The sequence below is a fragment of the Felis catus genome, chromosome A1 (genome assembly GCF_018350175.1).
Source record: "Felis catus isolate Fca126 chromosome A1, F.catus_Fca126_mat1.0, whole genome shotgun sequence".
Lineage (NCBI taxonomy): Eukaryota > Metazoa > Chordata > Mammalia > Carnivora > Felidae > Felis > Felis catus.
Window position 1 is genome coordinate 201,739,460 of NC_058368.1, and position 26,554 is coordinate 201,766,013.

Sequence of the window (26,554 nt, forward strand, 5' to 3'; positions counted from 1 at the left end):
TTTTATAGCCATTGTTTCTGGAAAATGAATTCAAGATGAACAGTGATAGAAACTAAGGCAATTTTAGCTCTCAGGCAATTTGAAGATTTTGCTATTTTAGAAGGATTCCACCAAATCTCCACGAATATTTATGAAATCGTTTTCTGAAGAAATGTTAGTTGATCACATGAATTAAACTTCCACCAACCTTCATATAACAGGGGAGGAAGGGGGGGAAGGCAAGGGATGAGGAAGCAAAAAAATACAAAAGAAAAACAAGTCGGTCCTTTTACCCATGACCCTGAAAATGAGGTTACACTAAGCTAGAATCTCAAAAAATATAAAATGAAATTAATCATATCAGCCATTACAAACCAGTTTATTATAGCTGTTTACCTGCCTTCCATGCAGATGGGATGTGTAAAGATCGCAATTTGAGAGGATGAAATGGGTCTAGGTTCATAAAGATGAAGTTCTAAAAAATGATTTTAAGAGACGGAAAGACAGGGAAAGTAACAGGATATGGGAAAGACCGAAGGAGGCCAGAAACCAAGTTTGTGTTAGAAGAACCGTATTTACTAAATGGATCCAGAGTCCACAGCAGGTCAGGGATGTGCCTGCCAAGGGAGGGATTTAGATAGAAAGAGGAAAGCTAAGGAGATTAGAATTTCAGCTGCTGTTACCGGAAACGGGAGGGGCGCGCGAGGGTAAGTACTCACCCTGGGGTTGAAGGCCAGCATCTGAGGATCGTTAGGATCTACCACAGAAGGATATGGCTCGAAAATGACAACTTTTCTAGGAGATTCCAATGCAGACCTACACATGGACACTAGTAGATCTACCACCTTGAAATACATACATAAGATAGTTACCATCCTTTGGGTTTCATCAAGTGCTCTGCCATTGTTTCTTCCTGTCATGGTACCTAGCATAAGTTAATCAGGAAAGCCTCAGCACTGCTAGCAACTTCTCAGATCTGTAACTTATGGCTTCAGATCAAGTTTGGACAAACTTGACCACTAACTTAAAATAGCTGACATGTGTTGGAGTGCCTGGGTGGCTCCATCTGTTGAGCACCCGACTCTTGATTTCAGCTCAGGTCATGATCTCATGGTTTGTGGGACTGAGCCCCACAATGGGCTCTGTGCTGTTGGCTTGGGATTCTCTCTCCTTCTCTGTCTCTCTGCCTCTCCCCTGCTCTATGCTTCTCTCTCAAAATAAATAAATAAACATTTAAATAAAATAAAATAAAATAAAATAAAATAAAATAAAATAAAATAAAATAAAATAAAATAAAATAAAATAAAATAAGTTGCTCCCAATTACGTCCTAATATCCCTTTGTCATGAACACATATTATGCTCTAACATTGTTCTAGGCTCTGTGCACAAGACAGGTCCTTTCTCTCGTGGAATTTACACTCTAATGGAGAAGATGCATAATAAAACAAATCAGTTAAACAAATACATGTTTAAATACATTTCTGGTCATGTTGAATGCTGTAAAAATTAAGCAGGCATTAGAGACTAAGGCAATAGAGGGTGCTGTTTCTGAGTGGCTAGGAAGGTGTGATGTTTCAACAGAGACTAGAATAAAGATAGAGAGGGAGACCTAACTCTGGGGAGAAACCGTTCCGGGTGATGGAAACTGCAGATGCAGGAAATGAGTCTGACATGCTCTAAGAACAGTGAAGCTCCTGACATCATCTTACTTCTTCCAGCTCTTTGCCTCAGGCCATTAATGACCTTCGTATGCTAAATATGATGGTCTTATTCCTATGTTCTTCTATGGCCTTTTCACACAATTTACTAAGAGGCAGCGTTATTTAACAGTTAAGGGCAAGGCCCCCTCTCCAGTCCCCAAAGCAATAAGCTTCTGGCAACGGTATTAAGAAAACAGATACCGTCTAAATGGAGACAGTGTGCCAGTGTGAAGACAGGGACATCATAAGGAAAGCAATGGGCTTAATCTTTATGGAGAAAAAATACTTCAAGAAAGTTTTTAAACAGGCATTTTAAAAATGCACACAAAGAGTAAAACAAATTTTGATTCTTGTGGTTAATGAAAGGAGCACTGTGACCTAACAATAGCAGGGCTCACTCTGTTGTGTGTATACTCACAAAATACAGCCACCCAATCACAGCATCCAGAAATGCCAGGGACCTAAAATAATTAGCAACACTCAAACCATTCCATTGGGTATATGATCTATTAGTAATACTTCTCAAAGTACATAGAAATACATACCCACAAGACTCACTCAGAGAACAGTAGGACTGAAACCGTTAGTATGTTTTTAACACACTATTCTATTTATAGGTGTGTGTATATATAGGATTTCCAAGCAATAGATATAATAAAGACATAATAAAATCCTTTTTGTCTTCCATACCCACACTCACATTCCTTCTACCCCAGAGAGATGTACTTTAACCCAGATACAAATTGTTTTCAACATTATCTGGTCTCCCAATAAAAGAAAAACAAATAAAAAACTCCTGAAAAAGAATAATCAGTAAAATAAAATAGCCTCGTCTCAAACTCTGGCAGTGGAGAGGGAATTGGCACTGTCTTATAAAAATTTTCGAGAATTACATGACACGGTCTGCAACTGAAGCTTTATAAAAGTACACGCCCTTTGCATATAGGGTCAAATGATCTTTGACAAGGGTACTAAGACCATTCAATGGAAAAGGGTACTTTTTTCTACAATGATGGTGGGAAAACTACATCCACAAAAAACTGGAGTGGACCCTTATACCATACATAAAAATTAATTCAAAATGTAATAAAGACCTAAACCTAAGACCTTAAACTACAAAATTCCCACAAGAAAACATAGGAGATAAGCTTCATGACATTGAACTTGGCAACGATTACTTGGATTGACAACAAAAGCAAATACAGACAAGTGGGTGTGCATCTAACTTAAAAACTTTGGTGCATCAAAGGACACAATCAATAGAGTGAAATGGCATAGGATGGGAGAAAATATTTGCAAATAAGATATCCGAAAGGGGGTTAATATCCAGAATAGATAAAGAGTTCTTACAACTCAATAAGAAATCACATAATTTAAAAATAGGAAAAACCCAGATAGACGTTTCATTAAAGAAGACATACAGATGGCCAACAAGCATATGCAAAGATGCTCAACATCACTAATCATCAGAAAAATGCAAATCAAAACCATAATGAGATATCACCTCACAACCATTAGGATGGCTACTATCAAACAAACAAACAAACCCAGAAAATAATAAGTGTTAAGCACATGAAGAAATTGGAGTCTTTGTGTGCAGCTGATGGAATTATAAAATGGTGCAGCCACCATGGAAAAGAGTATGGAGGCCTCTCAAGAAGTTAATAACAGAACTTCCTTCCATATGATCCTGCTGGCAGTGACAATCCCACTTCTGGATATATTTCTAAAATAATTCAAAGAAGGATTTTAAACACATTTGCATATGCATGCTCACAGCAGCATTATTCATAATAGCCAGGAGATGGAAGCAACCAAAATGTCCATTGACAGTTGAATGTATAAACAAAATGTGGAATATACATACAGGAAATATTCAGCCTAAAAGAAGAAAATTCTGTGACATACTACAGCATGGGTGAACCTTGAGGATATTATGTTAAGTGAAATTACAAAAAGACAAATATTTTAAGATCCACTTATGAGGTATTTAAAGTAGTCAAACTCATAGAAACAGAAAGTAGAATGGTGGTTACCAGAGTTGGACGAAGGGGGTTTACATAAGGGGAGTTGTTTTAATGGATATAGTTTCGAGTTCTGCAAGATGAAAAAGTTATGGAAATCGGTTTCACAACAAGTTGAATATACTTAACACTACTGAACTGTATGCTTAAAAAATGGTTATGATAGTAAATTTTATGTTATGTGTTTTTTACCACAAGAATAAAGATACAAACAGATACAATAATTAATAACCTGAACAATGTTCCTTCTTTCAATCAAATATTTATTAAACATCTTGTGCTGAAAGCTTCAAAACAATCAAAACTACCAAAAATTATATGCATTCTCTTGCCAATAATTTCACCAGTGGAGTCAAGCAAACTCTAATGAAATAATGGATGTCGGGGTAGAGAATTTAATTAGAATTATTTCTGTTAATATATGTCCTAAGCTAACTTCAAAGAAATAGCATAACTACCATAGCAAAATCACATGCGGTCTACCAAAGCCTCCTACTCCTGGCTTCCTGGGTATAGAGCTATTGACTGGGGGCAGTTGCTCTGTGTGGGACATTTCTGCCCCTTTTGTCCAGGTCAGGCTGTATGACTAGCTTCATTCACCTCAATCAATGGACTGGCAGCAGGAAGGGGTGGAGCTGAAGAAGCAACAGGTGCACCTTCTCAACTTTTCTCTCCACTCTACCATCGGACAGGTACTTTAGACAGCAGAGCAGACGGTCCAGTTCCCTCAATCATCACACAGAAAGCTGCCTAACAAACATTCTAATTGGGCAGCAGCGTAAGCCAGAAATAAAAATGTCTATCATCCTAAACCACTGTAATTTTATGATTTATCTGTTGCAGAAGTTAGCATTCAGAATTTTTGAACAAGGAAAGGTTTGTATAACACTGGATTTGTATTCGTCTGCATGTGTTAATTTTTCAATGAAGGAAAGTGTCTACTTTAAAAAATAAACATTAACAAATGACTATGATTTCTTCTACCACAAATCATGTATTTCCCCACTCTCAGCATTTAAAATGAGAGATTCTTAATAGGACCTCAGCACATATGGTGAGTGGCGTAGCCATCAGGTTACACACATCTTTCCTCTTAGCCCAAATAATATAATTGAAGAGGCAATCTGGAGGCTAAGATACTTAGGATAGACAAATACAGAATTCAGGCAATGGGAATTAGGCCATTTGTTGAGTGAACAAAGGTCTGTGGGCTTACAGAATCACATGCTGCCACAGGCCATTACATACAACCCAGCTGGCAGAGCAAGACTCTGCACCCTCCCCCACAGGTAAAGGCGGCCTAGGAGCACTTGCAGATGAGAAAGTTCAAGTCCAGGTGAGCAAGAAAGGCATGTACAGGAGTGGCCTACGGATATATAATGTATTCTGTAAAAGAGGCGTATTGAAAATTGAAGATCGATGGCCTTCAAACATTTCAATATGGATTCCTTTTTTCTTAATCATTTATATGAGAGCCCAGGACACACACACAAAATGGAGCTGTTTTTGTTGAAACAGTATTTGAGTGTTTGGAATCCTAGCTGCTGAAACACACTCGTTCCAGGATAGCCTCCTTCAGTGTCCCCCTAAGGAATGTTCTTGCAGCCTCATAGAACCACTTAAAATGTAGGCGTCAACTGATGCAGCAGGACTACTGAGATATACTAGAAAGAGAATCTGTTTCCACCTAATCTTTGGAATTATAAACAGAATATTGGGTACTTGCTTTAAAGTAGTGAAAAGAGTATTCCACTTTGGAGTAGAACCACTAAGTTGATACGGCCGAGTAATTGTGTTTTATAACTATCATGTATAATCCAAAATTAATCTCTCTTTAGCAAACATTATTTTTTGAGATGTATGTATAATAAGGGGGGGAAAGCACCTAATCTAATATTTTATCAGCTTGGCTTACTTGTTAGCATGATGTTAATTTTCTTTCTAATCCATTATTTCTTATTTCCAGGCTTTAAATCCTTCCCTTTTCAGATTGTCTGAGGGACAATTTACATCCACTAAAATGCACAAATGTTAATTTTACCACTCAAATAATTTTATATACATACATACATACATATACCTATTATATATACACGTATATAAATACACACACACATGCACACACACTATTCATGTAAAATACATGTATGTATATTCACAAACACACACACACCTGTGTAAAGCTTAATCATCTTTACCTAGCTATAAATAGCATATATTAAACTATCTTTTCTTTGAGCAATATTAGTTCCAGTTGGTAAGAAAAACTTTCACATTAAAAAAAAAATAATAAGGAAAGAAAACAAAAGACCCACATGGTCAGACACATTCGAGAAACCCTTAAAGTAGTGGCTACTCATTTTCTTAGTTTCAGTTTTTCTGAGAGCCTTTAATATGCAAACATGTGCATTTTGGGTGTAGGGGCAATATCAATCTGTATTTCTGAAATTTAATCATGGAATCTTTTTTGCCACATGACATACAATCACTGTTATACTGGTTGTATTTTTATTTCTCATTTGTAACTCATTACATCACAACTGTTTTCCTTAATATTTCTTCAGGTGGATATATCGCAGTTTTAGTTAATCAGTGAAATAATCAGGTTAACAGAATGTACGTAAATCCATGAGGCCTGCGCTTTCCATATTTACTGTTGTACCTCCATCTGGTGCAATGCCTGTTACATAGCAGGCATTCAGTACTTGTTGAAACAATGTCTGTTATATGATCATTTGTTCCCACTCATCTTTGCAAATTTTAAAAATGACAGATTGGCAATTCTTTTCACATTTAGTTTCCTGTTGATTTCAAATACAGCTGAATATTTTCTTATGTTTCTTTACTAACTATAGGTCCATATTTGTGAATCGTGCGTTCATTTCCTGTAATAATCCGTTATGATCTTCATGGTTTTCTATTTTTATGTGCTTTTATACATTTATGTTTGAGGGAAAATAAACTTTTTCATAATTCTCTCTTAATGTTCACTATTCTTTCAAGTAGGAAACGTAAAATATGTATGGACTCGATGCTGGTGTTTTCCTTTATGCTTTCCTGAAACTGCATAAACGAATAAACCTGACACACTGTTTACTCTCCTCTAGTATGTATACGGTATTTTCAAACAAAACTCTTTAGGCCATTGGGAATTTGTTTTTACCAACAGTGTAAAGAGCTAATCTGTTCCCCCCACCCCACATTGCAGGCCATTTGTACCCACTTACTAAATCATTTTTACTTTACAACTTTATATGATGCCTTCTTTAAAGTATATTAAGTATATTTTTAACAAGATCTGTTTTGGGGATCATTTGACATTCTATTCTTTGCCAGTACTGTATTTTTTTTTTAATATAAGATTGCATAATATGTTTTTGTATGTGCTTGGTCTAGCCTCCCTTAATTAACATTCATAATTTTTTTTATGTTTTGTCTGATTTTTTTTCTTATAGATTTATTAGAAAGTTAGGTTCCATGAATAAATTTTAAAAATCAATTGACATTTTGATAGAATTGCAACAAGTAAATTCTATCATCTTTATAATATTTTTTTCCTTCTGGAAACATGGAATGCTTCTCTACTTCCAAGTTGTTTCATTTGTTTTTTTATATTTATTTGCCTTCCTATGTCGTAAACACTGCTATTGTAAAATTGGATGCTTTTTCTCATATGTTCTGTCCTTTATCTTTTCACCTAAGTTTCAGGAATAAATTAGATTCCATTTTATGGTACCATAACTTTACAAATAAATTTTACAGAATACATGTGCAAGTGTTTCAATATTTCAACTTCACCGTGAAAGAATCACAATTATTTTTTAAACAACAGGATGTGGGTTTAATTTCTTCCCTTGGCAATGGCAAAATGACAAAACACTCACTAGATAAAGATAGCAAAATTGAGTTTCTATCTATTAAAAAACAAATCAAATGCGGGTTGTTTTTTAATCTAACGTCAAACTATCAAATATTTGTCCAAAAGACTGAAGGAAACTAGTAGGTCAGAACAAGTTTTTCAAATCAGAGTAAGGAATAATTAGTATTGCGTGTTACTACCTGAGCTCCAGTTGCTATCTCATCAGCAGCTTCATTCATTACTCCCAGGGTTTGAAAAGCAAATACACAAAGCTCTCGTTCACACACAGTGGGCTACAAAAGAAAGGGGAATGAGTTACACCACTGTTTTCCATTGCCCAATTCCTAAATTAAATTTATGGCATTCCATGTAATAAATAATGCAAAAGTTTCAGAATGTTAAAAAGAAAGGAATCCTACAACTTGGTTTAATACATTTCTAAATTTAGGTAACAATTGGTAAATAATCACCTAGTGATACAGAGTCACCAATATAAGAAATCCATTTCAAATAGTTGTAGGCACTTGCACTCAGAACTTTTTAGCAGTAGATGGAAAATACATCTCTCCTGCTTAATACACATTCGTATCTGAGATGTATAAAAAAAGGCAGACACCTAAGCTGGTGATATCCTAAAAAAATGAGGTTAAACCGAACAGCTAGGTAAAACAAATATACAGAGAAGAATTCCACTTTTCCCTAGGTAGTTTTCTTTGGAAGAAATAAGCATGACTCTGCTTACTTGTTACCCAGCTCTTGAAAGATTGGTTTTGGTGCAAAGACTTGTGACTTCAATAACCTCCTGAAGTCAACAGCACTGAAATATACACTCTGCAATTGCTTTGGAAAAGTTCTCATCTTTCAAATCTAATATAGTGTCATCTGTTTGATTTATCTTATCTCCCAAGTTACATTGCATTAGGTAGCTGATGAAGCCTAACGATACAATCCATGGTGCCGCTGCCTAGCAGACAAAAGGCATTTGTTAGTGCCACTGCTTCTAAGTTCACTCATTTCTGAGGACCACTTGGGCTAGTGCTTATCCAGTGGGAAGTATGGTCCTTTGTGGTCCACCCTTTATATTCAAAAAGGGCCCAAGTGGTGGCTTTGTGTACATAAGCATGACCGATCACAAACATTTCTGGTTGACGTTCCCCAAAGAATTTTAGGGAAAAAGGAACTGATATATTTCCTTCGTCCTCCTTAAAAGTGCAGTTTGATTACATTTCAGAAACAGCAGGAAAAACTACCTATGAGAGCAAATTAATTGGAGAAAGTTCTTCATCCATACCCAAGCTATATACACACTGCTATACATAGATGGATATACTTAGAGCAGACTGTTCAATTTCTGCAATTTTTTGTTTACCTAAGTGTTTAACCTATTTTTTATCTTCTATTTTTTTGTGTGTTTATCTATGTGTATGTATGTCTCACACTCAATTTTTCCCAGAGACATTGGATTGTTTCTTCTCTTTACTTTCTAGGAGCATGATATGGTCTGAAACAGTAACAGAAACTACTGATTGTACATTTAGTGTAGTGCCAAACATTATACTGACGTTTGAGTATAGTGGAACAGTATACCACTGAGGGTCCAGGGGGAAGATAAAACTGTGGCAATCATAAAGAGCCCTAGGAATTTATTCATGTAACAGCTACCCAACAGTGTTCTCTGAGGAAGTAGACAGGGACACAGATGGTGTTTTTAATACTACTCTTGTCAAATAACCATACATTTTTATGAATAAAATCCATCAATCCCAAAGCTAAAAATAGGATAAAGCTTATTTAGTGTATATGAGTAACAATTGGCTTTATTTTGTCGTTTGAACTTTTGGTAATCAATTACACTTACGTTGTGATCATCCAAATATGTATGTATGTATGTATGTATGCATGTACATGGGTATTCACACACAGATTCCAGGAAATGTTTTAAAACAAAAGAAACTACCTTTTTCAGTACCTGATTATTGCTTGAAACAACAGAAATAAAGATGAAAGAAAATACTTCGTCCTATATTAGATTGGACGGATAATTTTTTATAATTTTAACTTAGGAAAAATTTCAAAGACTTAAGGAAAAAATATAATAGTTATTGTTACATATCTCTATCAGCCCACTCTGTCCCCAATCCTAGATATTCATGCGCCACCCTGGTTTGTGTCTCAAATAATTTTCACCAGTTCCACCCCTGATCTCTTATTTTTTTTTATCTTGGGTAACATATAAACATTTCAATGTTTTCTTTTGCATTTCCTTTTCATCCCCCTCCCAGACATGATTATATCCAAATCTCCTAATCACGTGGACTTACCAATGGACCCATTACTTTAAATAATAAACCTACAATCCTAATGATAAATCTATGGCTTGATTACTTTATGGATACTTCTTTTCCTTTCTTGCATCTTTTTGATTAAAATGTATAAAGCTGATTTATAGGAGTATCTTGTTTCTGCAACTGTCTGAAGAAGGAAATCAGGTACCCTAGAAAATTTGGGGGGAAAAAAGAAATTTTGCTACCATACTAAAAAATTAAAACTGCACATTATAGTCTTACAAAAATAATTTGATCTTCCCTTTTTGTAAAATGGCAAATATAGAGGTAGTAATATGGCGATTAACATATATATAGGTTAACACTGACCTAAGTAAATACTAGTGAATTGTTAAACTAACACTTCTGTATTTATTGCTCATTTTACTAGAAAGTTCAAGACAGTATTTGAGACATAAATCAGTTTCATTTTGAGATAAACATTTACAAGCTAGGTTTTGTAAGCCTTTGACTTTCCCTTCTCCCATGTTTATCCATATTTTATTTGAGAAATTCAAAATGTCAACACAACATAGCACCCTAAAAGAAAGTTCTCAAGTCATATTAAGTAAATCAAGATTAGACATCTCCTTGCTCACAGAAAGGATATCTTATTCAAGAAAGAGAAACCAAATCATTCTTCCCTATTGAAACATAAGATTTATATAGTGGATTAGCGATCTTTCACGTTAGCTGACTCTCAGCTAATCCCCTGCCCCCAACAAATTCTATTACTATACTATTTATACAAAAAACTCTAGCATTAATTAAAAATAGAACATAGTTGGGGCATCTGGCTGGCTCAGTCGGTAGAGGATGCAACTCTTGATCTCGAAGTTGTGCGTTCAAGCCCCACACTGAGTTTAGAGATTACTTGAATGAATGAATGAATGAATGAATGAATAAATAAGCCCCCAAATTTACACAAATATATTTAAAAAAATAGAACATGATCATTTAATAGCTATTACTACACATACACTTTAATACAAAGTGTATAAGCCTAAACATAACCAAATGTGTACAACATTTATGAGTTTATTTTTGAGTTTACAATCAATAAGTTTCCATTTGCAAAATATTGCCTATTCTTCATGTTATTATATTGCCCTCCAGCAGTTAGTTCTTATAATTTAAACTATAAAACCATGCCAAGTCCTTCCTGCCATTGCACATACATAATTTTTTTTGCAATATAATATTCATTACGCACCATTTAAACACATGGAGAACTTTATGTGTCCCTGAGATTTATTTTAGAAGTTTTTAACATACATTTTAAATTTTGTTTGAATCAAAACAATTTAAATGTGAGCAGTGAAAACATATTTCAAGAATGGTTAAGCCCTAAAGAATATTTTAGAACCTAACTGCATTGTAGAAACTTTGTGTTTTCAATGAATTTAAATCACTTCCCACTGGAAATAGAAATGATAAACCTCAAGAGAATCTAGCTACGTATTTATACTTGGCATGGTGTTGGTGAGTGGTTTTCAAACCCTTTTTTGCCATCCTCTTTCTGTTTAAACAAAGTTTTTCATGTAAGCCCAATATACAGAACAGTAACCAGAAACTGGTTACTATTCCAGTTGAGGCACATGTGCACAGTTCAGTGTTCCTATCTGTAAACGGGGATTTAAAAAAAAAAAAAAAAATCACACCTAGCGCATCAAGTAGAGCAGAGGACCGAGAAAGAGAACCAAGTAAGATAAGGTTCATAAACTCCCCCGGAGGTATACAGAGCTGTTTCACTATTAACAGCATTAGGGAACTTGGATAAGCCGTGTCTTCTGTGTGTTGTAACCCAGTGTGTGTACAAAAATAGGTTTTTAATGAAAATTTTCATTGAGGCTTATTATGAAGTAGTGTTTTTATTTTTATATCCATAGTTTATCCAAACCCTTAGCTTATTGTTAAAACTGTTCTCGCTAAAAAAGAAATGAGCAGCGCAAATAAAAATTCAAAATTAAAAAACTAGTATTGAACACATATGAGAATAATGAAGAGTATCTACTGGAAACTCAAAACCTACAAGCCTTCAGCTCTTTGTATTTCTGACTTTATAGTTTATGCTTCAGGTTCTTTTCATGGTTTGGAAGAGAGACACATTCCAAGGTGGGGTGGGGGGCTGGGGGGGGGAGGTACTGTCCATTAAGAAAGACAGGGATCCCACAGAGATCAAGACAGATTTATAGTAAGATAGGCCCATGCATGTTTAAGCTTCTCCACTGTCTCATATAACTTAAGTTGTTGTTTGAGCTTTAAAATCAATTTCTTCTACTCAATTTGGATGTTAAAAAAATCATATTTCTGAATTAAAGGGTTTTTTTGGTATAATTGTTATTTATCTTAGGTTATATTTCAAAACTTGAAATCTTATATCTGAGACATGGAGCGGGGGATGGGAGGATGGGGTGAGGAGGGAACAGGATGTGCTTTTTCATTCATTCTGAAAATAAGAACTTAAGCTATAAACATTTGTCTAAGGTCCACAGCAAGGCTGGATACACAAAAATACAGATTGTCGGGTTTCTCAGCTGACTTTGCTTTAATAGGATTGGGTGTTGTTCTTGAATAATGAAGCGGGATCTGGGGCCTAATCAGTCCATCCAGAGCAAGCAATGTGGAACGTTTTCACATGACAGGAGAAGAGAATGAGATCCTACTTTTCATATCCCATGTTGATCAGGGAAATGGGAAAGTCTAGTAGCAGGGACACACAGAATGATTGCCAAGTACCAGTGATAAAAACTTCTAACTGTAGGGACACTAACCCACACAACCATGTACGTGGTTTTCTCCCACCGGGCTCAGCAGCCCTTATGCAGGGTTCAAAGAAGACCAACAGTTGCACTGATTCATGGTGTTCAGAGTGAGTATAACAAAAAGACAAGGGCACTGGGAAGTTAGAGGCTGATAAAACACTGGTGAGTCTGGCAGTAAGTTCTTGTTTTTGCATTTTCCAAAAACTCTTGATGAAGTGTTTTTAAAGCATTTTAAAGCATCTCCCAGTTTGCTGCATTAACATTCTAATTGATTTCAAAATGTAGAGAACCAATGATTTGGTTTGGGTTGGGTTTTCTGATCATAATCCAATCTGCATTGTCAAATGGAAAAACCCAGGAAAATCTAGGACTGGACAATCCTTGTGATGTTAATATGAATTTTAAGCAGATTCAAAGTATTACAAGTCAGCTCTCATGCCTGGGAGTGATATTTACAACCTTCGTGAACAAAAGCGTTAAGTGGAGCCTTGTGGGATTTCTAAATAAGTAAACAGTGTAGTTACCTGTGTTGCAGAAGGTATGACATGCTTACCCAGACCTCTGAGTAAAGTGACAGAATAGTACAAGTAGTGACTGAAATGTTAGGACTTCTGGGGAATAGTAGTAAAAGAGGACTTATATAATCCGATAAATAATCATGCTTAGAGAAAAGAGAAAAAATATAAGACACAGTTTGGCTTTGGAAAGAGAAAAGTCTAACAAACATAATGAACATTAGGCACAGAATTCTACGGAAGCCTGAGTTTTATCTAACCTGTTTCATCACCAAATGGGATATAACTTATCCTCTTTACATCTCCGGGAGCCACTGCAGCTTATAATGCGTCCTGTCCTTTAAGCTGAATAAATGGTCAGTGAGTCATTTTAGCAATTTATACCCCATAAGAAATTTTATTTGTAATAATTTTACACATTTCTATTAAAATTACAGTAGAACATACTGCAATGTAAATATAAGAAAGATACAGAATAAATGAGTATGCCTGATTGAGGTTCAACATCTGTTTTCAAACAATCAAGAGGCAGTTCTTTCTGTTTCTCTTCCTTTGAAGATCAGATATTCCTTTGACTTTCATTTCCTGGCCTGATTTCATCTGTCATTTATCTAACTATTTAAAAAACCCAAGTAAGTTTTCTGATTTCCTTAGTATCAGTCTGAATCAGAGCAAAAGAAAACCAGCTGATAGCTAGCTATACTTATTTAGAAAACATCGTTATTTACAAAAGCCCTTGCACTTCTACAAAGAAACAGCCAACTTCACTGGTGCAGAATAAAATAGGTAAAACAAAACTGGGAGCAAGGTGCAGAAAATACCAACAGCAATTAGGATATTTCTATCACTTACTATAGGAATGAGCTGCCATTAACTGAACCATAAAGAGCAAACTCCCAGTGAAATGTGTAGTAAATTTCCAGGATGTAAAAGTAGTCAGTTCAAATACGTGAGTCAAGAATAGCATTACGGTTAAGAACCATGGCTTGGTGCCATTGTCCCAGGGCTCGAATCTTGTGTATATCGCTTACCAGCAGTGTTGATATTAAATAGATTACTGGTTTATTCATCTGTGAAGCAAGGGTAATAATAATACCCACCTCATAGGGTTATGATGAGGATTCAATTAAATAATCCATGTAAAACACGTTCAACACACGATCACATAAAAAGCACTCAAAAGCATGTGCCATTAATAACATTACTATTATCTTCTGGAGTGAAGATTGCATTGCCCTAGATCAAGCAATAGATCAGGATCCACAGAGGAACATTAACAAAGTAAAAATGGACCTCCTGAATGGGATAAACTAACGTGACCAAAGCATTCTCCTTATTTTCATTGTAACTACACATTTCCATGTATCACACAAAAATAACAAACTTGCACAAATATTTAACAAACAAATGCTAATTTAGTTAATTTAGGTTTGAGAATAACATTGTATCTCTTCGAGAGAAAAGCTTACTGATAAAAAATAGTGTATGAGTAGCAAGAAAAACTTTTTATATAGGTTTCCCATAAACAAGTAAAATAAAACAAATATATCATACAATTTGACAGATGATTATGATCATAAATGGCTATTCTATGTTTTTGTAGAGTCTAAATCTTGAAATGCAAACAAGTTCTAATAGAATTGTCTCTTTCTACGTTTTGCAATTTGTCTTTTCAAACATATTCCCAAGAACAGGACAAATTTCTCTTAAAAAGTACAGCAGAATCTAGCATGGTGCCTTATACTTAGGAAGTTTTCAATAAGCATTTATGATGCAGTTTTGAAATGAGACAGAAGCAGGTTCAAAGTCCAGCTTTTACCCATACTTGCTGAGTGATGCTGAACAAACTGCTTAACCTCCTTCAATCTTAATCCCCTTATTTGTACCATGAGCACAAAAACACACAAACCACAAGAGTTCTGTGAAAATCAAATAAGGAAGCAATATGCAAAATATGTACACACAGTGCCTAGCACACAGCGCTCATGTCATCCGCAAACAGAGATCATTTTCGTTTTTCCTTTACAGCCTGGATACCTTCGAATAATTTTGCTTACCTAACCGCCCTGGCTATAACCTCTAGCACAATGTTGATGAGAAGTGACAAGAGCATCCCAAAGAATGAACTAACTTAAAAATAAACTTATCCAAGGTTGTGCGAGACCCAAACACTGAAAACTACAAAATAGGGTATAATTTAAATAAATGGAAAAATTTCCTGTGTTCCTTATGGACTGGAAGGGTTACAAGTTTTGTTAACTCAGGAATACTTCCCAAATTGACCTACAGAGCCAGTGCAAAGCCATTCCAACTGCCTTTTTGGGCAGAGATGGACAAGCTGACCTTAGAATTCATACAGAAATGCAAGGGACTCCAAATAGTGAAATCCGATTTTATAAAAGAAATACAAAGTTGGAGGACTCGTACTTCTTGCTGACAAACTTAATGCAAAGCTACAGTAAACGAGATAGTGTAGTACAGGTGCAAGGACACACATACAAGTCAGTGGAATAAAATTAAGAATCCAACAAGAGACCAATACATCTACAGTGAAATGATTTTCACAAGGGTGTCAATATCATTCAATGGCGAAAGAAGGTCTTTTCCACAAACTGTGTGGAGGCATTTGGATACTACATACAAAAGCATGAAGTTAAAATCCAATCTCACGATACACAAAAATTAACTCAAACAGGATCAATGACTTAACTGTAACATAGAAACTATAAAACACTCAAAAGGAATTAGGCAACAGTTCAATTGATAAATATGGACTACATAAAAATTAAAAATTTTTGTGTGTCACAGGACACTATCAAGAAAGTGAAAAGGAAACCCATAAAATAGGAGAAAATATCTTCAAGTCACATATCTAACAAAAATCTAGTATTCAGAATATATAAAGAACTCTTAAAGCGCCTGGATGGTTCAGTTGGTTGAATTCTGACTCTGGATTTCAGCTCTGGATCTCACAGTCATGGGATTGAGCCCTGCGTCGGGCTTCACACAGAGCATGGAGCTCGCTTGGGATTGATTCTCTCTCTCCCTCTCTCTCTCTGCTCCTCTCCTGAATGACTGCATGCTCTCTCTCTCTCAAAATAAATCAATAAACTTTAAAAATAAAAAAGAACTCTAAAAACAACAACAAAAAAGAAATAGTCCAATTAAAAATGGGTGACAGATATAAACAGACATTTCTCCAAAAAGATGTATAAATGGCCAATAAGCACAAGAAAAGATGCTCGAAATCACTAATCATTAGGGAAAGCGCAAATCCAAACCACAACGAGATACCACTTCACACACACTAGGATGGCTATTAGGGGGGATTAAAAAGGAGAATCGCAAGTGCTGGAGAAGATGTGGAGAAACTGGAGCCACCTTATACCGCTGGTGGAAATACAAATGGTATAGCCACTGTCAAAAATAGTTTGGCAGTCCCTCAAACAGTCAGAATTAACAGATATCCCAGCAATTCCATGAAATGATGAAACGATCATTTAATGATATCCATTAAATGTCATACATCCATACAATGTAAAATTATTACACCATAAAAAGAAATACAGTATTGATACACACTACATGGATGAATCTTGAAAGCATTATATTAAGTGAAAGAAGACAAAAACAAAAGGCCACATAATGTATGGCTCCATTTATATGAAATGTCCAGAGGAGGCAAATTCATAGGAACAGAAAATAGTTTAACAGTTGTCAGGGGAGGAGGGGAGTAAAAAATTCGGAATGACAGCTAACAGTTACGGATTTCTTTTGTGGGGGGGAATGGAATGTTCTGGAATTAGACAGTGATAATAGCTGCACAACACATGTGAACACACCAAAACCTACTGAACTGTATACATTAAAATAGTGAATTGCATGTTATATGATTTTATCTCAATTTAAAAATTGCAAAAAAAAAAAAAAACTACTTGAGATTGGATAATTCCTCCCAAAATGCACATATACACATTGATTCATATTTCTATACTCCTTCAATAACACCCCAAATGTGTCAGTGATCTGGCATTTTTTGAAATCTTTATTCTGACTCTATGCATACTACTGCATACCTCTTCTAACTTGTACCTTTCAAGCATCTTGAAATTGTGTGGTTTGAAGAAACACTGCTTTCAAACTTACACCTGTATATATACACCTGTATCTATATTTATCTCTCTATCCATCTAGATCTATATCTATTGATATTAATAAAGATACAGATAGATAAAAAATAGATGGAAGGAAAGAAAGATGACAGATAGGCACATATAAGAAATACAGTAAGAATTATTCTACTAACATGAAACTACTTGCTGTTTCACAGACTCCTTCAGAAATAGTGATTCACTTGTTCAAAATTATACCATTATGTGTATTAAAGAATTTCCTCAGTAGGAGAGCATTTGCTATAAATAAAGTTATTTACTTATTTATTTTTATGTCTCAACTTTTTTTCATTTATATTCTGTATCAACAATGGTATTCTATCAACGAGAACTTACCCTAAGCATGGGGCCATTTTGAAACACGTGTGGCTCATCACAAACCACACAGTATTCATTCAATACAGGGATCCGCTGCTCAGCAAACTCAATTGTCTGGATAAAACAATAAAGAGAAATAAGGAAGTCAAGTTCATAAATAATTTGGAAACCCATCAAAAGCTAAAATATTTCTGCAACGGATGGCTTGGCTCCTACCTGCACTAGGAAGCCGCGATCTCGTATTGGAATGCATTTGGCACCATTTGGCTATAAAAAGAAAAGTAAAAGAAGAAAATAATTCTTTAACTTGGAGCATATATAAATTACGCCTTTGACTTTTTGCAACAGTGAATACAAGTGTTATCTAAGATCACCTGTTACAGGAATTAAATCAGTGATTACGACATCAAGACTTTAGGATTTCTTTATTATAATATACTTTCTGCCATTACTACTGCAAGTCTTGTCTAAGCTAAATGAATAGTATTCTTAATTTCTGATCTCTAGTAAAAATGGTATTTTAAAATGTACACAAAAGCTCGTTTCCTCTGGTACGCATCGTCAAATGCTCCCACCTCCTCATTTAGACTACTTTAATCTCATTTTACAATGAGAATTATTCTTCCAAGGAAAAATTAGACAGTTGCTGAAGGGGTACAACATTAAACTACTGTACTGTATTAGGCTTAATCATACAGGAAGACAGGAAGACATTTTCTTTTACAGAATATGTGAAATTCTCTTTCTTAGGTGAAACTACCATGGGAAGAAACTTTCTAGTATGCACCACTCTGACATTATTTTCTATATGCCCTTACTGTCTACTTCTGTTAAGAAATGGGCTTTTAAGGATGTCCACCTAAAATTATCAGCATACTTAAATACATTTTCTTAACACAAATATAATTTTACGGTATCATTTACAATGTAATTTTAGAAACAAATCTATATGAGAGCAGCACAACTTTCTGAAAACGTATCTTGTTTGTTTTCAATTTCATCTATGGCTAGCTGTATCCATATTAATGGTTAAGAGTTAGATATACCCTTGCCCCAACATACACACGTTTACTAAAAGAAAACATTTTTAATCAACTATGTTATGTAATTAATATACATAAAATAGGTTTGTTTCTTTATCTGAAATCAGCTGTAATGTTGATCACTCTAGAGGTAAATTTCGTGTAAGACTGACTCCCAATAAATTCCACACCAAAGTGGAATTTAAGTGTTAATACAGTTACCTTCTGGCCCCATCTCCCCCAGAAAAACTTCAGGATAAAGTGACTTCAGTTTTAGAAAGCAGACACTGAGAGCAGCTTTAAGTGAAGCTCTGGGATACGGATGCAAGTGTTTCTTTTCTTTAGAAGTTACGATTCACAGGTGAAGTTTTCCTAATATATATATTTATATCCCTATAATATTTATATATATGCAAATTTACTTATATACAAATAATTTAAATATAAATATATTATATACTATTATATACTATATAATTATATAATATGTTATATATTATATATAACAGGAAGGACACTACTCTGAATTTATTAGTCAAACTCTGTCCCCCATCACTTATGTAAGAAAATGAGAGAACAGGGGCGCCTGGGTGGTGCAGTCGGTTAAGCGTCCGACTTCAGCCAGGTCACGATCTCGCGGTCCGTGGGTTCGAGCCCCGCGTCAGGCTCTGGGCTGATGGCTCAGACCCTGGAGCCTGTTTCCGATTCTGTGTCTCCCTCTCTCTCTGCCCCTCCCCCGTTCATGCTCTGTCTCTCTCTGTCCCAAAAATAAATAAACGTTGAAAAAAAAAATTAAAAAAAAAAGAAAATGAGAGAACAGATAAACCTACTTGATAAAACATTAAAATGCTATGTTTGCTTAAAAGGATAGGCTTTGTGGATCCAACGGGCTTCCTTCCATTTTTAGCAGCATTCATGACCATAATAGGAATTTGGACTAGACCTTAAATCAACAGCTACATTTATTTTTTCAGAATCAAAACGAACATTCCAGCACCAGTTGCACGTGTCTGGTATGCCAAATGATTTCCAAAAAGGAAAAGGAGGAAATTAAAAAGAACGACAAAACATCTTCTTTCCTCTACCAGATCTTACAAAAACAAAAATCTCTCCTGCACCCTAGCTAACGTTTACGAACTCAAGATGAAAGTATTTACGCACAGCAGGCTGGGAAGATGACGACGAAGAGGGTGTTAAGATACCAATAAGCCCTGAGGTAAGAGAGAGCCTCCTGCCCTCTGCGTTAGGTTCCTTGAAAAGCTCCGTCTTGGATGACTTGGGAGCGCTGGAGTAAGACTTGCTGAGCAGTTTGTGGTTTTTCAGTCCGTACAACTCTTCCATTCTGAGATTACTGGAGTAAGACCTGCTCAACAGTTTGTGGGGCTTCAGGTTGGCGTTGTGCTCGCATCGCGGATCTCCAGAACAAGACCGAGTCAACAGCTTATGCGACTTCAGCGCCAGGCAGTCCTCTTGCTTGCCAGCTGCAGGGCAGGGCCGGTTCAAGAGTTTGTGCGACTTAATTGTCGTCACCGCCTGCTCAGCCCTGGGGTCGCTGGACAGGGAGCGACCAAAGGTCCTGTGCGACTTGCTGGAGCACACGTCCTCAGCCTTGACGGTACTGGAACAAGTCCTCCGCAGCAGCTTATGCGTTTTGGAGATTCCATCTTGCTCAGATTTCAGCTTGGATTTGCTTTTACCACAACCAGGGGGAGGATAACTTGGCGACCTTCAAAATTGAACAACAATTAGTACAGGGCAAATCACGAGTAAAACACACCACGGAAAAGACCTGTGAGGCTTTATCACCTCAACTCTGCTACAAACACCGCCTTGCTTTAAATACAGCCCATCCAGCTCAAACTGAAACCAACAGTATGCGTAGAGGGATTCACATGGACTGAACTGAATTATATTTTTTCCTGGAAAGCAAAACAAGATTATCAGGTTTTTTTTTCCCCCTCCTATCTATCTCAGAGCTCTATACAGAAGCAATTTTGATACAGAAAACTCTATGTGACTAGAAAACGAAGAATGCCATTTTAGTATATTTAACTTACGTTAAGAGAACAAAAACTCTAAATGTAGAAATGAATACATGTTTTTGATGGAACGGATGTAACAGTCTGTTCTCTGAAGTCACACAGAAAATAAACAGACGCCACAGCTATACAAAGAATGCATGAAGTACAATAATCATGGAGCATCACACGCCCAGAATTCAGTTAAGACCATGGTGAAGTCATCTGTTACCTACCTGCGCAAGGTAGTAAATAAATGCAGGGGGGACTTCACCTTCTTGTCAGACAGCTTCTTACTGTGCAGGCAATTGGATTTCTCTTTGCTCTGTTTCCACTGCTGTGTAACAAATGTCTGCATGATTCTGTCAATCCAAAGTAAGTCTGTTATCACAGTCCCAAGGCGATTTAATACGAGATTTCTGTATTACGTACAGCATGTATTTCTCAAAGGAAAATAAATGCACAGTAATTGGTGAGATTCTAATTTAGAATCATACAAGATGTCTCCAAATGTAGGAAAGCATTATACAGAAAATTTATATGATTTGACTGCCATTTTGGTTAATAACTCATTAATTACTGTGATAGGATTAATAACATAAATGATAAAAGGATGTTCTTTTAAAGAAATTTAGGGGTTCCTGGACGGCTCGGTCGGGTAAGCATCCAATTCTTGATTTTGCCCCAGGTCATGATCTTGTGATTCTTGGGATCAAGCCCCGCACCAGACTCTGCACTGTGAGTGCAGAGCCTGCTTGGGATTCTCTCTCTCCCTCTCTCTCTCTGCCCCTCCCTCTATCTCTCTCTCAAAAAGAGAGAGAGAGAGAGAGAGAGAGAGAGAGAGAGAGAGAGATTTAGAATGCAAGCCTTTAGGACCAACTTTAGCCGAAGTTCTTCAGCCAAAAGAAAATTCACAATTCTTTTGTTGGTGCCAGAAACACAGTCTTAAAAAAATGTTTGATAGTAATTATGCTTTTATCTATTAAGATACAAGTAAAGTCAATTTCTTTTCACTTGATTTGCTTATGCAATTTTCTTCATAAAAAAGGAAATAAAATGAAACTGCAAAAACCATAAGTAAAAATAAACCATGCAAAACTGACTCTATGGAGAAATACATAATCAGCAAATCTTATCTTTCAGCACAGCCCATTCACCTTTAAATACAGTGTGGTTTAAAAAAAAAAATGTGTGTGTCTCTAAAAGCTTTTAGTTACTATCATAAAGCAGGAATTTGCTAACTCTGATCTCAGTATTTTCTAAGTTGAGACCACCGCACATCACTGTTTTATGGCAAAGAATTCTGGAACGTCCATTGTGGACGTGGACACAGCACTGTTTTCTGAGGCTCCCAGGCTGCAACAACTTCTCAGTATCTCACCTTTCAGGTGGAAACGGTGGAGGGTCCCTTAAGGCTGATACTAAAGTAGACATAATATTTTAAACATTATGTATACAATAAACATTTTGATTTTCTTTCAAAAGTCAATTCAGTATTGCCTACTTTTCATGTTCCTCTCAGCTCTCAGGGTTTTTATTATTATTATTATTATTATTTTTTTTTTTAGTGTTTCTTTATTTTCGAGAGACAGAGTATGAGTGGGAAAGGGGCAGAGAGAGAGGGAGACGCAGAATCCAAAGCAGGCTCCAGGCCCTGAGCTGTCAGCACAGAGCCTGACATGGGGCTCGAACTCACAAACCCTGAGATCATGACCTGAGCCGAAGTTGGACGCTTAACCGACTGAGCCACCCAGGCGCCCCTCCTCTCAGTTATTTCTAACACAGATTGCTTTTGGAGCAAAAAAATGGTACCAATATTTACCATTTATAATATACCAAGGAGTAATTTATACACAGATTATTTTTCTCTTTTAACTCTTAACACCTCCAGACAGTAGCTACTATTCACAAATAAGCTTAATGGTTGAAATCTGCCCAATTTCACCTGGTTAATGAGTGGCAGAGCTGATCCAATATGGACTGACCCATGTTAGCAACTCACTCAAAAGGGACAGGTGTGACCCTTAGCACTAAGACAATTTCTCAAGACCCTTCGGGTTTTATCAAATTAACTCAGATCATCAGAATGTATAACCTCAGACTTCCTACACCGATCTTTAGAAGAAACAGCCATTATGGAATAAGTTGGGGTCTTCCTAAGCCACAGAGGTGGTGAGGAAGAAGGGGACAGAACTGCAGTCAATGACGCAGGGTTCCAAATTTGCAGTAAATTCACCTTAGAGTTCAGACCAATGGAAATTTTTATTTTGCACTTAATTTTTGAAGACTTTTTTTCACTCAAGATTTCAGCAAGATTTAAACGTAATAGTAATATTAGGGTCTTTGGTTTTCCCTGTACCTAACCTGCAATCCCCAGTGACCCCACCCTCTGTACCAGGCAGATTCAGATTCTTTTCCTCGTATGGGAAATTGCCATTCCTGTGTACCATTCCCTAAGAAACCTAGTCTATGTTTCTCTTTTACTTGATAGACTAACTGGAACAAAAATATAACAAGTCAGTAGCTAAAGTTCCAATTTTCACATTACATTAGCATTTCTAAAGTGTGACTTCAACATCTAAAATGAGTTAATTCTTAAACTTGGACACCCAGATCCCTAGATGCTCTTGGATTCAAAAGGCGGGAATTAACTGGTCTACAGGAAAGTTAATGCTGTGTTTAAAGTTAATGGTAGTGCAAAATGTACGCATGAGCACGTCTGGTGTAAGGACCACCTCCGCATAATGGAGAGCCACCATGAGATTTCAGTCCTGGCACTGGTGTTTGTGTTTACTATTATGCTGGCACCACGGAGAGCTGCTACAGTTGCCACTGGCTGATAATAAAAGAGAAAAAGACTTCAAAGCTCAATTACACCAGATGATGTCATAGTCAGCTACATCAACAAAAGTTCCAAGGTAGTTCAAATAGAGCATAGAGAGTGCACAAGGGCAACACTGTTGCTTTCTTCGTGCTGATTTCAAAAGGAATAGGCACTCAAGGAGCCCGCACTACATGCAGACGGTGGTGGTAACAACTTCGGCAAAACAGTACCATGCAACAGATTAAATTAACGTACTGATTTTACAATCCAAATCTGAGCACTTTATTTTGATTTGCACCTCAGTTATAAATTGAATTTGGTTTACGGATGAACATAAGGGAACGGAAGCAAAAAGAATATAAAAACAGGGAGGGTGACAAAAACACAAGAGACTCTTAAATATGGAGAACAAACAGAGGGTTACTGGAGGGTTTGTGAGAGGGGAGATGGGCTAAATGGGTAAGGGGCATTAAGGAATCGACTCCTGAAATCATTGTTGCACTGTATGCTAACTAACTTGAATGTAAATTTAAAAGATAAATTAAATAAAAATTAAAAAAAATAAATTGAATTTTGTTTTAAGTGAAAACTCAACATATGAAGAATCTGAACCTAATTTTATGTTTGTATTTAAATTCAAAGATTTGCAACACTTTTTTTCCTTTTAAAAACAACTTAAGTCTGATCAATGGAAATTCAGTATAAAGTCATACACAGTTTAAAATCATTTCCATGGTCTCTGTTACACTTAGCCTTTGCATGATAAAGATTCTAATGAGGCTGATCACTATACTATATCTCTTAGATATAGTGTAGTATATCTGTTAGATATAGTATAGTATCAGAGCACAGCCTGATACTGGGTTTGATCCCACGACCCTAGGATCAAAACCTGAGCTGAAATCAAGAGTCAGAAGATCAGCCAACTGAGCCACCCAAGCGCCCCTCTTCCAGGGGCCCGTCTTTTAATGCCTTCACATTCTCCCTATATTCATTCTGTGCTGAAAATATATCCCAAGTCTAATATAAAGCGAAGGGACAGCTACGAATATATGAAAACCAGATTAGTGGATGGGTCAAAAATACTGATCTGATGTCAAACTCTGACTCTACTGCTGTGACACAAGTACCTTGCTTAATCTCTCTGGGTCTCGGTTTCATTATCTAGGAAGTGTGGATAGTGACAGTACCTGCTGGACAGGGGTGTGGTGAAGATCAAGTGAGTTAATGTAGGTAAAGTACTTACTACAGTGCCTGGCATACATTAAGCATTGCATCAGCATTGCTGCTGCAATTGTTAAGCTGGTCTAGTTGCCAGAAACAAACCAGATAAAGAATCACAGAAAAAGTTTGATGTGTTCCTTATCTGCCGAGAACAAACCAGAGCAATAATGAGAAAGGGGCTAGATTTTGAACCTGCCTTCCTAACTTGCTATATGTTTCTGGAAAACATATTTCAGTTTCCTCTTTTACTTTATGGTGAAGATGAGTTCAGATGTTTTGAAATCATGTAATTTTAGACCAGAAGGGATCACAGTCAAACTCAGTTATTTACAATGAAGGAAAAGTACGTTAGATTAAAATTTATCAGGAATCATTAAAAAAAAGTTCTAGTCCATATACTAAACTGTCCATAGAACTAAAATTTATCCACAGAGTAACCTTTTTTAAATTGTTAACCACTTAGATGGAAATATTAATAAAATGTTATATATTCTACAAAGTGATTAAACAGCAAACATAGAACATAGCTTTCCTTAATTTTTCAGAGTTGGAATTTACACATCACTTCTTTTTCTGAGCCCAAACGATATACTCAGACATCATTAAAGGGCAGAAAGTTATATATTCTGCATTTTTATAATTCTTGTCTTATTTGGATCAACATTTCACTAAAAAAAAAAAAAAGGTTACGTGCATAACAAACGTGCATAAAGTTAAGAACATGGACTTTGGATAATCAGGTGTCAATACAGGTTCATCAGCTGTAACACACGTATCACTCCACTAGGACACCCTGATAGCAGAAAGGCTATGCACCTGTGGGGGCAGGAGGCATATGGAAAATCTCTGTATCTTGTCCTCAGTTTTGCCGTGAACCTAAAACTGCTCTACGAAAATAAATTCATGAAAAAAGAAAAAAAAATAACAACAGGAAGAAAATTGGTGAGAGGGAAGAAAATCAGAGGAGGGGGAATAAAATTATGTGCCAACTTGGATGGCGTAACACAGGGGCAGGCTCCATGCTCATTAGCTCCAAGACCTGTAGGATACTGGCTCAACACAGAAAACAAAATCTAACTGAAAAAACAAAACCAGTTCCACTGGAAAAGCATACCTCATCCCCGTCCAGGAAACTGACAAAATTCCTCAGTCTTATATTTCTTTTTATAAGGACTCAAAAGTCCTTACAGAGATCACATTCTATGTGCTAACCGTATGTTGTAAGTTGAATTTAGTTTTAGAGATGTATGCTTCAAAATGTTAAGGGTTTATTATCCAATTTTTATATGATCATATTTAAACCTAACAGTAGGAATCTGCAAGAATTTGCAAGAATACTTCCTTATCTTAATTTCCTTTCACATGTAACCCACACATAACTCACATTTGAGCAATGTAAACTCAAAAACTTAAGACGATTCTAGAGCTCTATAATATGTACAACCCTTAATACCTACCCCACATAAGCTTCCTTTTACATCTGTAATGGTCAGGTAAAATGACCACAATAAATTCCCTATTTAGTCAATGAAATAAAGTTTTTGAAAGTACTTTCTCTTGGAACATTGCTCAATTAAAATCCATTAAAATATAGATGAACACGTCAACTGCATCATTATGGAGGGTGTGAACCATGTGTTTAAACATAACAATAATCTAATGATCTCTCTTAATATAAATTGAGGTAAAATTTGTATATTCAGAAGAATAAATAATCCTTTGGGAATTCTCCAGTAATACAAATTCTTAAAGCTGACGTATAGGATAGGATTTAACAAATTTGTATTGTGACTATATGCTAGTATGTT

At 36.1% G+C, this 26,554-nt stretch overlaps 1 protein-coding gene across 2 annotated transcripts in view; it reads right to left on the minus strand.

Annotated features, from left to right (window-relative positions):
• PARP8 (poly(ADP-ribose) polymerase family member 8) overlaps positions 1-26,554 on the minus strand; it is a 178,200-nt gene that overhangs the window by 26,498 nt on the left and 125,148 nt on the right. For both annotated transcript variants that reach the window (XM_011286265.4, XM_019811146.3), the window contains 6 exons: positions 20,935-21,060; positions 19,842-20,406; positions 17,875-17,925; positions 17,677-17,772; positions 7,765-7,857; positions 699-824 (listed from right to left, as the gene is read on the minus strand). In XM_011286265.4, coding sequence (XP_011284567.2) covers positions 699-824; positions 7,765-7,857; positions 17,677-17,772; positions 17,875-17,925; positions 19,842-20,406; positions 20,935-21,060 — 1,057 coding nt within the window. The remainder of the gene's footprint in view (positions 1-698; positions 825-7,764; positions 7,858-17,676; positions 17,773-17,874; positions 17,926-19,841; positions 20,407-20,934; positions 21,061-26,554) is intronic.